The sequence below is a fragment of the Geotrypetes seraphini genome, chromosome 13, assembly GCF_902459505.1.
Source record: "Geotrypetes seraphini chromosome 13, aGeoSer1.1, whole genome shotgun sequence".
Lineage (NCBI taxonomy): Eukaryota > Metazoa > Chordata > Amphibia > Gymnophiona > Dermophiidae > Geotrypetes > Geotrypetes seraphini.
Window position 1 is genome coordinate 17,991,901 of NC_047096.1, and position 11,560 is coordinate 18,003,460.

The 11,560-nt window shown below is 43.2% G+C and overlaps 1 protein-coding gene across 3 annotated transcripts in view; it reads left to right on the forward strand.

The window, feature by feature from the left end:
• The window catches only part of IPO9 (importin 9), an 82,668-nt gene extending 71,712 nt beyond the window's left edge, over positions 1 to 10,956 (forward strand). For all 3 annotated transcript variants that reach the window (XM_033918453.1, XM_033918454.1, XM_033918455.1), the window contains exons 21-24: positions 3,699 to 3,818; positions 4,504 to 4,596; positions 5,482 to 5,558; positions 9,788 to 10,956. In XM_033918453.1, the coding sequence (XP_033774344.1) occupies positions 3,699 to 3,818; positions 4,504 to 4,596; positions 5,482 to 5,558; positions 9,788 to 9,898 (401 nt within the window). In that variant the 3' untranslated portion in view covers positions 9,899 to 10,956. The remainder of the gene's footprint in view (positions 1 to 3,698; positions 3,819 to 4,503; positions 4,597 to 5,481; positions 5,559 to 9,787) is intronic.
• Positions 10,957 to 11,560: the final 604 nt, after the last annotated feature.

The window sequence follows — 11,560 nt, forward strand, 5'->3', positions numbered from 1 at the left end:
CAAGAGGCTTTTTAGTGCTGCTTAGAAGTTTCTGGTTTTAGGACATCTCTGATTGTGGGAGAACACAATCTTTCAGGTTAAGAGTCTGTAGCCAAGGGGCAGACTGCTTTGCAGAGCACCCACTTGGCCAGCCAGCACTAACTGTCCGGGAACTCGAGAACCGGTCCCTTGGGAGCAAGGCTTGCTTGCCTCCAGGTTCTGTCCACAGTGGTTTTGAGCCCAGGATTGGGGCCGACTGCTTTTCCTCCCCCTGGCATGCAAGTTTCAGTAGGGGTTGAGGTCTCAGTCCTGCCGTGGGTGGGTGGGGAGCCACGGGCTTAGCCTCCCCTAGTCACTCTGGTGGTTTGTGATCCTAGATAGTCTGGATCCCAGATCAGAAATCCTGGTCTGAACTGAAAAATGCTGACAGTGCAGCCGCAGCGAAATGCAGCTGCGCTTTTCCCGGGAAACCCCAGGAGACGACACAGAAGAGCATGCAGGGTCCCTCAGAGCATCCTGATCAGGGTTTTGCTCTGGAATTTATTAGTAAGATGTACGAAGTGTACTTGAATTTCAGTGGCTGCATTAACCCCCTGGGGGGGGGGGGGTTGACAACTATTGTTCCAGGGATTTCTCCTGCACAGAACACATGTGCCCTGCAGCAAAGCCGTGCTCGAAATACAGGGGGGGCCAGTCTGACTGGGAGGAGGAGAATTTGATTTCTATGCTGTTACTCTCCCAATCGGGGTCCTTATTAGCAGGCACTATAGCTTCTCGCTGAGAAATATCAGAGTCCAACTAGATAGTGGCCCTGGATCTTGGAGAGGACCTGACAGTTTGCAGGTTTTTTAAGCCCTTGGTGCTCTTAGCGGTAATCACCGAATCTCTTAGAATTAAAGATAGAGCAGCCCCAGTCTTCTATGGTTCAGTGTTCGCTTATGAGCAGCACTAAAGCCCTTCCACCCAGATAAAATTAGGATGCTCACAGATCATTGGAATGCTCCAAAGGGTTCCCTCTGGGTAGCAAAGGCCATGACAAAGCTGTATCTCATAAACACTGAATTTCAACAGCTTATCTTGTCTAAGGTGGATTCCCTAGTGGCACAAGTTACCAAGCATACCTCCCTCCCCAGTGAAGGGGGCGTTGTGTTAAAGGATATGCAGGATCACATTTTGGATTTTGTCCATAAGAGACAATTTGAAGCCTTGGCTTGGTATGCGGATCTTGGGCTACCTTGTCATCTAGGATTGCTAACACCGGGCCTTATTGCCCTGGAACATCTGAAGCATTTTGGTCTTACTGTTGCACACAACGCTGTCAGCCTATGCGAAGTCCTGAAAGAGTTTCCAGAGCTGGTATGTGCAACAGAACGAGGATCTGGTTACAACCCTGATTGCAGTGGTGCTAGCATTTCTTCAAGAAGGACTGGAAAAAAGGCCTAGCAGTAGGCTCCCTCAAAGTTGTTTTGTGTTATGAGCAAAACAGACTTGTTTCTCAGGGAGAGTCTTCTACTACTACTAATCACTTTTATATAGCACTGAAAGGCATATGCAGTGCTGTACATTTTAACATTTATAGACGGTCCCTGCTCGGAAGAGTTTACAATCTAAAATGGACAGACAAACATGACATAGGGTTGGGGATGCAGAACCCAAGATGAGAGGAGTTAGGAGTCGAAAGCACTCTCAAAGAGGTGAACTTTTAACTGGGCCTTGAACACTGCCAGAGATGGAGCCCGCCGTAGGGATTCGGGCAGCTTGTTCAAGCATACGGTGCAGCAAGGTAGAAGGGATGGAGTCTGGAGTTTGGCAGTTGAAGAGAAGGGCACAGTTAGGAGGGACTTATCCAGCAGAGCTCGGGGGGGGGGGGGGAACAAAGGGGAAAATAAATGAAGAAAGATAGTAAGGGGCAACTGGCGTGAGTGCATTTGTAGGTCAGTAAGAGGAGTTTGAGTCCCCATACTTCCTCTTATGTTTAATTCTCCAGGGCTGACCATCTACTTTGACACGAACTGAAGAGTACAGGAAAGGCCAGGGAAAAGGGAAGCAGAGTGGAAAAATGCAAATGAGGCTCTCTACACACACCCTATGGGTGAAGGTGCATAAACCCACTGTTTCGAGACTGATGTTCCTATCTTCTAGAAAGAAAATTAACAAGGTAGGAACATAATCTTTCCATTGGCATTGAATATCTGGGTTTAAGCCGCCCATTGGCCACTGTTATCTGGATAACTACTGCTGAGCATCAAGCCCATTGTTTTTATGACATGGCGGTTTCCTGCTACTTTTTGGTCTTCAGCTCATTAAAACCAGTCCTATTATCTAGCACTATGAGCCTTAATTCACAAGCACTAAAGGATTATTTTTCTCCCTCTTCAGGGCCCCTCCCAGTTGTTGCTTTGATAGTCCTTGGCCAGTAGCCATGCACTAGGGCTTATTCTGGTATCTTGCAATCATGTGCTCAAAGCCTGACAGGTAGTACTGGTGCATGATAGACTGCCCCTTCCCCCAGCTAATCCAAGGGACATAAGACCTGAGACAGCATTCAACCCAGTTTATCCTTTATCTCTATCCACTGCAATCATTCTTAAATAAAGTGGAATTAATTTATTTTTTGAGAAATATTATGTTCACTAGGTAAGATGCCATTCTGTGAAGATGAAAGCTTTGTGCTTGCTAGAGTGTCTTGATCATACCTATACAGATAAGTACAATTGTCTGAGGACAAGTAGGTTCACCATTTTACACAAGTCAGTCACATGACCACATATGATAGTGTGTGGAATATGTCCAGAGCTTTCTGGTAAAAAGTGAAGTGTCTTTACATATATGAAACTTCCACAGTGCAGCAGTTTGAACTGGTTGTCTTCAAAGGCCTTGTCAATATGTGGTCCCGAGAAACGAGTTGAGCTCTAAATCTATTATTTGGGGTTCCTTCTCAATTACCAGTGTTGCTAAAATAATAAAGAAAGAGGTTTATACAAAAAAAAATACTACCTTTTGTGATTGTGTTCTCCCCTTCCAGACTGGAGACACTTAGCCCATTTATTTGACACGGGAAGCCTGTTTGTTTTGCTAGAAAGCAAGTTGCTTACTTATAACTAATGTTCTCTGAAGACATCAGTTCACCAGTCGTATAACTTGCTGTCCTACTCATGTTTTCTGCCTTCTGTAAGCTTGGCTGTGCAGGAGCCAAGAGCAGCCTTGTGGGAAGTCTGTGCATATGCAGTAAAACTCTGGAAATTTCATCCTCATTTTGTTTGGTAAACTGCTGTCTTCAGAAAGTGTCCATTGCAGGTAAATCACTTTGCATTCTTGGACAGGAAAATTGGAATACAAAACATATCTGTTCCTTGAGCTGATATATTTATGTTGGAAAATGGCAGTGTTGCATTGAGATGATCAAAGCTCCTTTGGTGGAGATTAATCACTTAGATTAGAACCATTTGAAACTACATAGCACATCCATTTTCAAACTGATGTCATATCAGCCTTCTTATCAGAGAAGACAGTACATGACAAATTGAGGTGGAAGTAAGAAGAAATACCGGTATTGTTACCGTTAAATGTGAACTTGAAGGCTGCAGGAAAATCGCTTTAGTGATCGAGACTCTATGTTCATTGGTGACAGATTTTTCAAACGTTTGCACATTGATTTTGTGTAATGCACGTAGGATGCTTTGATTCCTTCTCACCTCTCCCTTCCTCTTATCTATTAGATCCTGAGCGTTGGACAAACATTCCTTTACTAGTGAAGATCTATAAGTTGATAATCAATGAACTTTCCAACGTAATGGAAGCCAATTCAGCTCGCCAGGCTGCAACAGACTGGAGTCATGGTATTAACCTCATTTTTAGTTAAAGCATTTTTTTTTAAAGCTTTTTTTGTTTCATATATTCTTTCAGACTTCTGAACACAGACACCCCTGCTGGTCCAAAGGCTGAAAGGAAATATCATTCAGGAATTATCCTTAGCATCATTCAAGTTTATTAAAAATTTGTTTACCCGCTTATCAAATTTCCAAGCAACATACATAAAAATTCTTTGACCATCTAAGAGGCACTGCAGTAAGCAGTGGCTGCTGTCTTTTCCTCTCATCTGTAGGCTCAAGCACAATACCTCATAGTGTTTGGTAGTAATACAGAACAGGTAAATTGAGTTTGTCTCCTCTGTCATGGGACTAAGCCATCTTTCGTTTTATTTTAAAGAAAACCAATATCTTGTGTGAGAAACCTGCCCCAAACATGCTGTCGACCTTGAAAATCCCTTCTGATTTTCCTTAACACAACTATTGCTATATGACCGAAACATTGAGCAAATCACTTAATCCTTTTGTTTACACTCAGAGATCCAGCACTTATATGAATTATTGTACACTGATGGCTATAAAATAAAAAACCATATGCTTGAAAGGAGGTAGGCATGTTGAAAATTTGCAAATGTATTAAATGACATGTGGCCTTTTGGGATTAGTTACAAGCCCCACTGGCTTCATACTCTGCCATTGGTTTTCTTTTATGTAGATGAATCCAATGACATGTGGGAAGATGAGGATGAAGAAGATGAAGGTTTAGCAGGACAACTTTTGTCGGATATCCTTGCTACGAATAAGTATGGTAAGAATAAGTTCTATACGATGCCACTTGGCCGGGGGGAGGGGGGCAGAAACACAAAGAAAAAGTCTAGTAACATTTGAGTGATGGGTTTTCCATAAGGAGGTGTTGCTGCTGGAACTTTCTTTATGAGGGTAGAGAGGATTATTCCAGAGATTCAAGCCCTGAAACCTTTGGACTTGAGCCCATATTGTGTACTATTTATATTAGGTTATAGGGAATCTATCTAGACCAAAAACCAATGCCAGTCACAATTAATGCATCCTTTAATCAAAAGACTGCAATGAAGTAAGGTTACAGAAAACAAACCCATATGAATATCAAAGGTATGCCTAGAGGTCTGGACTTCTGAAATTTCTTTCAGCCAAACAAATTCAGCTACCAATATTACAATAGTAAGTATAGAATTTTTAAAATGAAAAAGAGATATTGCCACAGGGGGTAGTTGCTGGTATTCTGTTAAATCAGCTTTGTAAATGTTTCATGAGACTCAGACTAATAAAGAAGTCACCCAAAATAAGTCGCCCAGACAGTGTTAATGGTCGGCTGCTATCAGACTTGTGCACAATTTGATGATAAACATGTAGCATATATAATTCTTAACAGCATGCATAATCTTTTGTAACATGTTTAACTCTATACAAAATTCTATGTAGCAATATGCTGCTTATAACCCGCCCAGGATTCAGCGGGATATAAGACTCGCATAACATAACTTCCCTAGAGGAAATGAAAAGAAACCATTCTAAATAGTAAGAGATCATAGGGTGCTTCATTCTCCTTCGCTGTGTTCTGGTGTGCTCCAATTCTGTTCAGGTAAACTCTATGGGCTAATTTAGTTTGTCGTCATCTACTATGCCTTATAATGCCTATCATTTTTTATGACAGATGATGATTATTATGAAGAGGATGATGAGGATGATCCAGATGCACTGAAAGATCCTTTATATCAAATAGATTTGCAGGTAATGTGCTGGTCATGTTGGGAATTTTTACATAGAATGGTTATTTTTGTCCTACTAGTTTCCTATTGCTTCTTTTGGTCTTTCCTTATCCTGCTAGAGTAAGTCCAGATGTTCGGGGGGTACGTCACTCTGCCAGAAGATGGCAAGAAAACACAACATTTTAAGTGATGCCATCACAGTTATAAGGAGTGCTGCAACCCTGGAACTTGCCTGTATCTGCCTTCAGCAGATGGTGGCACATGCTGGATTGGTGCTGCAGGATTTCTGGAGCAGCCCCCTGGGGCTTAGTTGAGACTGGCATGTTTGCTTCTAAAATGTTGGTCTGCGAACTGCTACCATTGCTAAGCTGCCTACTGGGGCAAAATTCCCTAAGTATCAACCTGCAGGCTCTAGTTGTGATGGAGGTGGGCCAGCCTTGAGCAGGGCTGTTTCCCTGGTTGGGATCCCTCCATGGCTAGTTGAAGTAAGCCAGAGGGCCTTCCTGGTCCCCACTGGAACATTGAGTCCTATCTGCCTCCTGGTGATAAGGCCAGATGTTTTCCATTTAAGTTTTAAAATAAAATTTAAAAAAGTTGAAAAATGCATACTTATTGTGATACAATGATATATTTTCTGTCTCCACCATTCATAGACTTAGGTATGTCCGTGTGGCGCTTAGTTTAAACTTCTTTAGCACCTCTCCAGACCATCACAGTTCACTGATGGGTGATAGCTCACCATGACCAGCAGTTGGGCCATTTGGCCTTTATCTGCCATCATGTTTCCATGTAACCTCATGTTACATTCAATTCACTGATCCCAGCCTCTCTCACATATATGGAAAATACTTCTCCTTCCCTTCCCTATCTCATCATATACTCATGACACGTGCCTCAACCATAGGCTGAGATGTAGCAACCCAGTGCCCCAGATAGGGCAGGACAAAAAAAAAACAAACAAAGGAGGAGCGAACTGCAGCATCAGCAAATCGAAATTCCCAGGATGACTAAGAATAAGCCTACTCTATGGCAGCACTAAAGATATGGATGAAGCCATCGCCTAAAACAATGAGAATGGCTAATATCTAGAACAAGAATTACTCATTGAATTTGTTATATGTCCAGAAGACATGAGCCAATGGGCTCCAGATAGATTTCATGTTGCATCGATTTCTGCTTCACCAAGAGCAAGTCAACTACATCCTGGCACAATAAGCGCACACGGATTACGCTCAATCACATCTTCAATGCAAACCATTCAATCCTGATACAGGACATCTGCAAACTCTGACCTGGTCCTCTGTTCACACTTTCACTAAGAATTTCTGATTGGACAAGGGCACAGCACAAGACATGGTTTGGACACTCCCCCAACTGCTGACAGTAGCTAAGGACTCACCAACAAGTGTGATTGCATTTCCCCTACTTGTCTCCAGTGAAAGTGAAGTTGCTTACCTGTAGTGGGGTCTCTCTGGAGACAGTAAGGGAATGCAGCCACACTTACCCTCCTGCCATCTCCACTATAATATCTTTATCAGCTAGAGACAAAACTGAGCTGGAGAGGAAAGGGGCTACTGAAGGCGGGAATCCCTGCACATGCCCAGTAAGCCCAAAGACTTACTATTGATAAGGGAGAGCACCAACACACAGGATTAGTCTGAGGACTTCAAAAAGTGTGGCTACATTCCCCTGCTTTCTATGGAGAACCTCCATTATAGATAAGCGACTTTGCTTTTCCACCCCACAGGAAATACATGAGATTCTATGTCCTGCAAAGGCATTTCCAGTTTGCAGTCCTACCCTTCAGGTTGGCAGCGGCTTGATGATGAATGAGAATGCAGGATGAGAATACAGGTACACCCATACTTGGGACGATTGGCTGATCAGAGCCCCGTCAAAGTTGGAGGGTGAGCTAGCTGTGCAGCAAATGGAAAACCTCATACAGGATTTGATCTAGTTAGTCAACTTCAAGAAGTGTCATCTAGAGAGACGACCCAAAGCTTGGAGTATTTTGGAGTCTGCTTCGACATGGCAAAGGGCCGTATATTTCTTCCCAAGCCACACAAACAGAAGCTCAGGAACCAGATTGCAGATTTCCTAGTGATGAAAGATCTCGCTTCCCAGCATTACCATCAGTTCCTGGGCTCAATGGCAGCCACCCTTGATATGGTTCCCTGGGCGAGGGCGTACAAGATTCTCTTTTCTTCTAATAGTCCCTGCAGTATCATTCCCTCCAAATGCAGCTTCCCTGAACATTGGAAGCGAGGAACAGCTTGCACTGGTGGCTCCAGGTAGACTTCTTGTCGAAGGGTGCTCCTCTTCATGGGTGATCTTGGCAGGCTGGGGGGCCCAATGCGGCAGGTGTCTGCTGCAGTATCAATGATTTCTCCATCAGAAAAAATGGTCTATAAATCTTCTGGAACTGTGGGTGATTAGCTAGCATTAAAGGTGCTGGAAAAAGACCTGCAAGATAAGGCAGATGGGTGTTCTTGGATAATACCACCATGGTAGCATAGGTGAACAGACAAAGGGGCAACAAGAATGCTCAGTTACTGCTGGAGGCACAAATGTTCAAGTCTGTGAAGGCTTACCTTCAGGCGCTCTCTGCAGCCCATGTAGCAGGAGTGGTAAATGTACAACCGACTTTCTCAGTTGGTAAACTCTACACCCTGCAGAATGGTCTCTATCCCAAAAAACATTCAACCTCATTGTGCAATGCTGAGGAAGTCCGGCGATGGACTTGATGGCTTCAGCCAAAAGCAAGAAGGCAAATTGTTTCTACAGCCAAAGAAATGAACCAGGAAGTGTAGGCTTTGAGGCATTGGTTCAGCCCTGGCTAGAAGAGAAGCTGCTTTGTGTTTCCAGTGTGGACCATGATGGGCCAGGTCATTTGCAGAATTGTTACTCACCTGGACTTGTGATCCTAGTAGCCCCAGATTGGCCTTGTCAGCCATGGTATGCAAATCTAGTAAGGTTCCAAGCTACCAGTTCATATGGCGTTACTCAGTCAGGGTCTAACTGAAGAGGGCACTATACTCTACTGGTGGAGGAGGAGGAGCTGAAAGATGTGATTGACATCCTTCTGCAACAGTTCACAACCAGAGGATATTCACCTACAGTACAGCCTCTTACGTGTATTAACAGAAAGATTATCCAGGTAAGAACCTAATCTTCCATTTGTATCTGGGGTAATGGAGAGTTAAGTGACTTGCTCAGGATCACAAGGAGCCACAGTGGGAATTGAACCTGTTCTTAGCAGCCCGCTGTGCTAACCATTAGACTACACTTCTCCCTCTGTATTCGCTGTGATAGGGGATTAACAGAACTGCAAATACAGAAAAACTGCAAACAACTTTTTCATTTTATTTGCTGTTTTCTATTGAAACCGTGAATAACATGGTAGGAGACCTGGCCTGTTCCTGAAGGAGAGGCAAAACACGGTGAAGAAAGTGCTGGGAATCAGTGATTTCTCTATGTAAGCTGAGGTAATTTTGGAGGGGGAGGAGCCACCAAGCTAAAAACAGCGAATAATCGAAACTGCGAATACAGAGGGAGAAGTGTGCTCTTCATGGAGGTTTACCGGTATGGGATAACTTTGCTATGGAGCTGAGGGATCAGCGTTGCATGTTCTAATTGGCGTCAGTTGGGGGTACTGTTTGTAATCATGGTCTTGACAAAGTTAGTGCCAGATTTGCATGCGGTTCTCTCTTAGGCTTAGGCAGGGTGTCAGGTCAAAAGCGCGCCGGGACAAAGGCGCGCCCAGACAATTGAGCGCAGTGCGCGCCGCCGCGCCACTCTAAATTACTGTTTTTAGCGCTCCAACGGGGGGGTGTGGGGGGGGAACCCCCCCCACTTTACTTAATAGACATCGTGCCGCGTTGTGGGGGGTGTGGGGGGTTCTAACCCCCCCACATTTTACTGAAAACTTCACTTTTTCCCTGTTTTTAGGGAAAAAGTTTAGTTTACAGTAAAATGTGGAGGGTTACAACCCCCCAAACCCCCCATAACGCCGGCGTGATGTCTATTAAGTAAACTGGGGGGGGTTCCCCAACAAAACCCCCCGTCGGAGCCCCTAAAAACTGTAATTTAGAGCGGCGCGCGCTGCGTTCAATTGTCGGCGCGTGCTTTTGTTTTCGCGCCGTTGTCTATGAACCCTTAGGCAGTCATGGTTACTGTCTGTGGGCCTTTCCTGTTGTGTCTGGATGTGGCTCAGCGTTCTTTGCTAATTCAGGACTTGTGCTTTCTTTACAGGTATACCTGACAAACTTCCTATGCCAGTTTGCACAACAGCCATGCTTTGCAGTTTTCTCAGGGCATCTGAATGAAAATGAGAGAAGAGTGCTTCAAGCCATCGGCATATAAACCAAAGCCAGAGACTTTTTATAGACAATTTGTACACTTTTTTTTTTTTTTTCTAGTGACCTGTTCCTTGCCTTGAGCTTTTTATCCGTGACATCTTTCTGTGTGCAGCAGCTCCAAAGATCTGACAATCTTCTTGAGCCCTTATTTTTGTCTGGGTGCAAAAATGGAAGGATTTGTCATGGGAAGTTCATCTAACAGCATTAACACAGTGCCTGTATAATATGTCACAAAGGGAAGAGGAAGGAATTCCTGCAAGGCCTTTTTTTAAAAAAAAAATAACCTCTAAAATATTGACTGTTTATCTGTCCCTCTGAACTATTTGGTCTGAAATAAGTAGGACCTATAGCCTTGCTGTAGTCACTTCTGGGTTAGGTTGTGTGATGGAAGGCTTGAATCTCAGTTGGGGGTGTTGCTTAGTAGGTCATTTCCTCAATTGCTGTGTAAGCTGAATTAAAAATGCACAGATGAAACATGACTTTAGCCACAGAAGAATTATCAGTCTGTAGCTTATATGCACATTCATCTACTGAAAAACTCTGAAAAGCCTTGTTAAGCCCTAGTATTGGGTGGTAATATGTATTCAAGAGTCAGTGCTGTTTTTAAAGAGCATGCTGTTTACAGGAGTATGAATGAGAAGAAATCGGACTGAAAAATAATGTGAAATTCTTGTGTGCTGTTGATTTCTGCTGCCTCATTTCTACCCTACCATCTACCACCACATTCTGAAGCATACACTTGCCGTAGAAATGAGCTATCATATCTTCTGAATCTCTGAGTTACTGTTTTTCCTGCTCTGCCATATTTTCTAAATTTAATTGACCTTGTCCTTGCTTCAGTATCCACCCTGGTCTACCACGGTATTTTCACTGCATTTCTGCCAGCGCAGAGCCAAGAATGACTAGTAGTCCATAAATTAGACTTGTGTATTTTTATAGGAGGTTAAAAAGTATCATTTACACACAGTGAATTGCTCTATATGTAGAGTGTGCTATATCTTGTAACACCTCTATGCCTTTTGGTCCCGTTGGAAGGGGAAATTAAATGAAACCAACAAAGTATTCTTTTCTTACATTGAAGTAAAATGGATCTTTTGGCTGTTGAGTACAGCAGCATTGCTGCAGATGAGTAAGAAATGTTTGGAGGTGCTCCAGACACCAGGAATTTTAGTAACTAGAAGAGAAATAAAATTCCAGAGTAATAGTAATTTTATTTGGACTTTATAAAATATTTTAACATTAAACAACTATGTAAAAAGTCACTAATAGAAATTGGGGATTCTGTGGTTAGTTTCTTGTGTTCATGTATGGGGGGTCAGATGCAGAGCTTCCATGGTTCCTAGTTCCAGGAGGGAGATTTTAGGACACTCCTGGATTTTAATCTTGATTCAGCAATGATTACAATGGGTCGAATAGGGATTACAACTACCACACTGCTTTGAGATGTAAGTTTAAAACCAGGGCTGGCCACAAAGTCTCTCTTGGAACTAGATAACTTGGCAGCTCTACATATAAGTTGCAGTGAGTTAAGCCTTACATAGCTTCGGTGATGATAAAGGTAAGGATAATTGTGGGTGAAAACTTTGCTGCTGACAATTATTCTTTCATGTTGTATTAAATATTAGGCAAGTGTTAAGGATACATTACATGGAAACTAGTCTGAGCT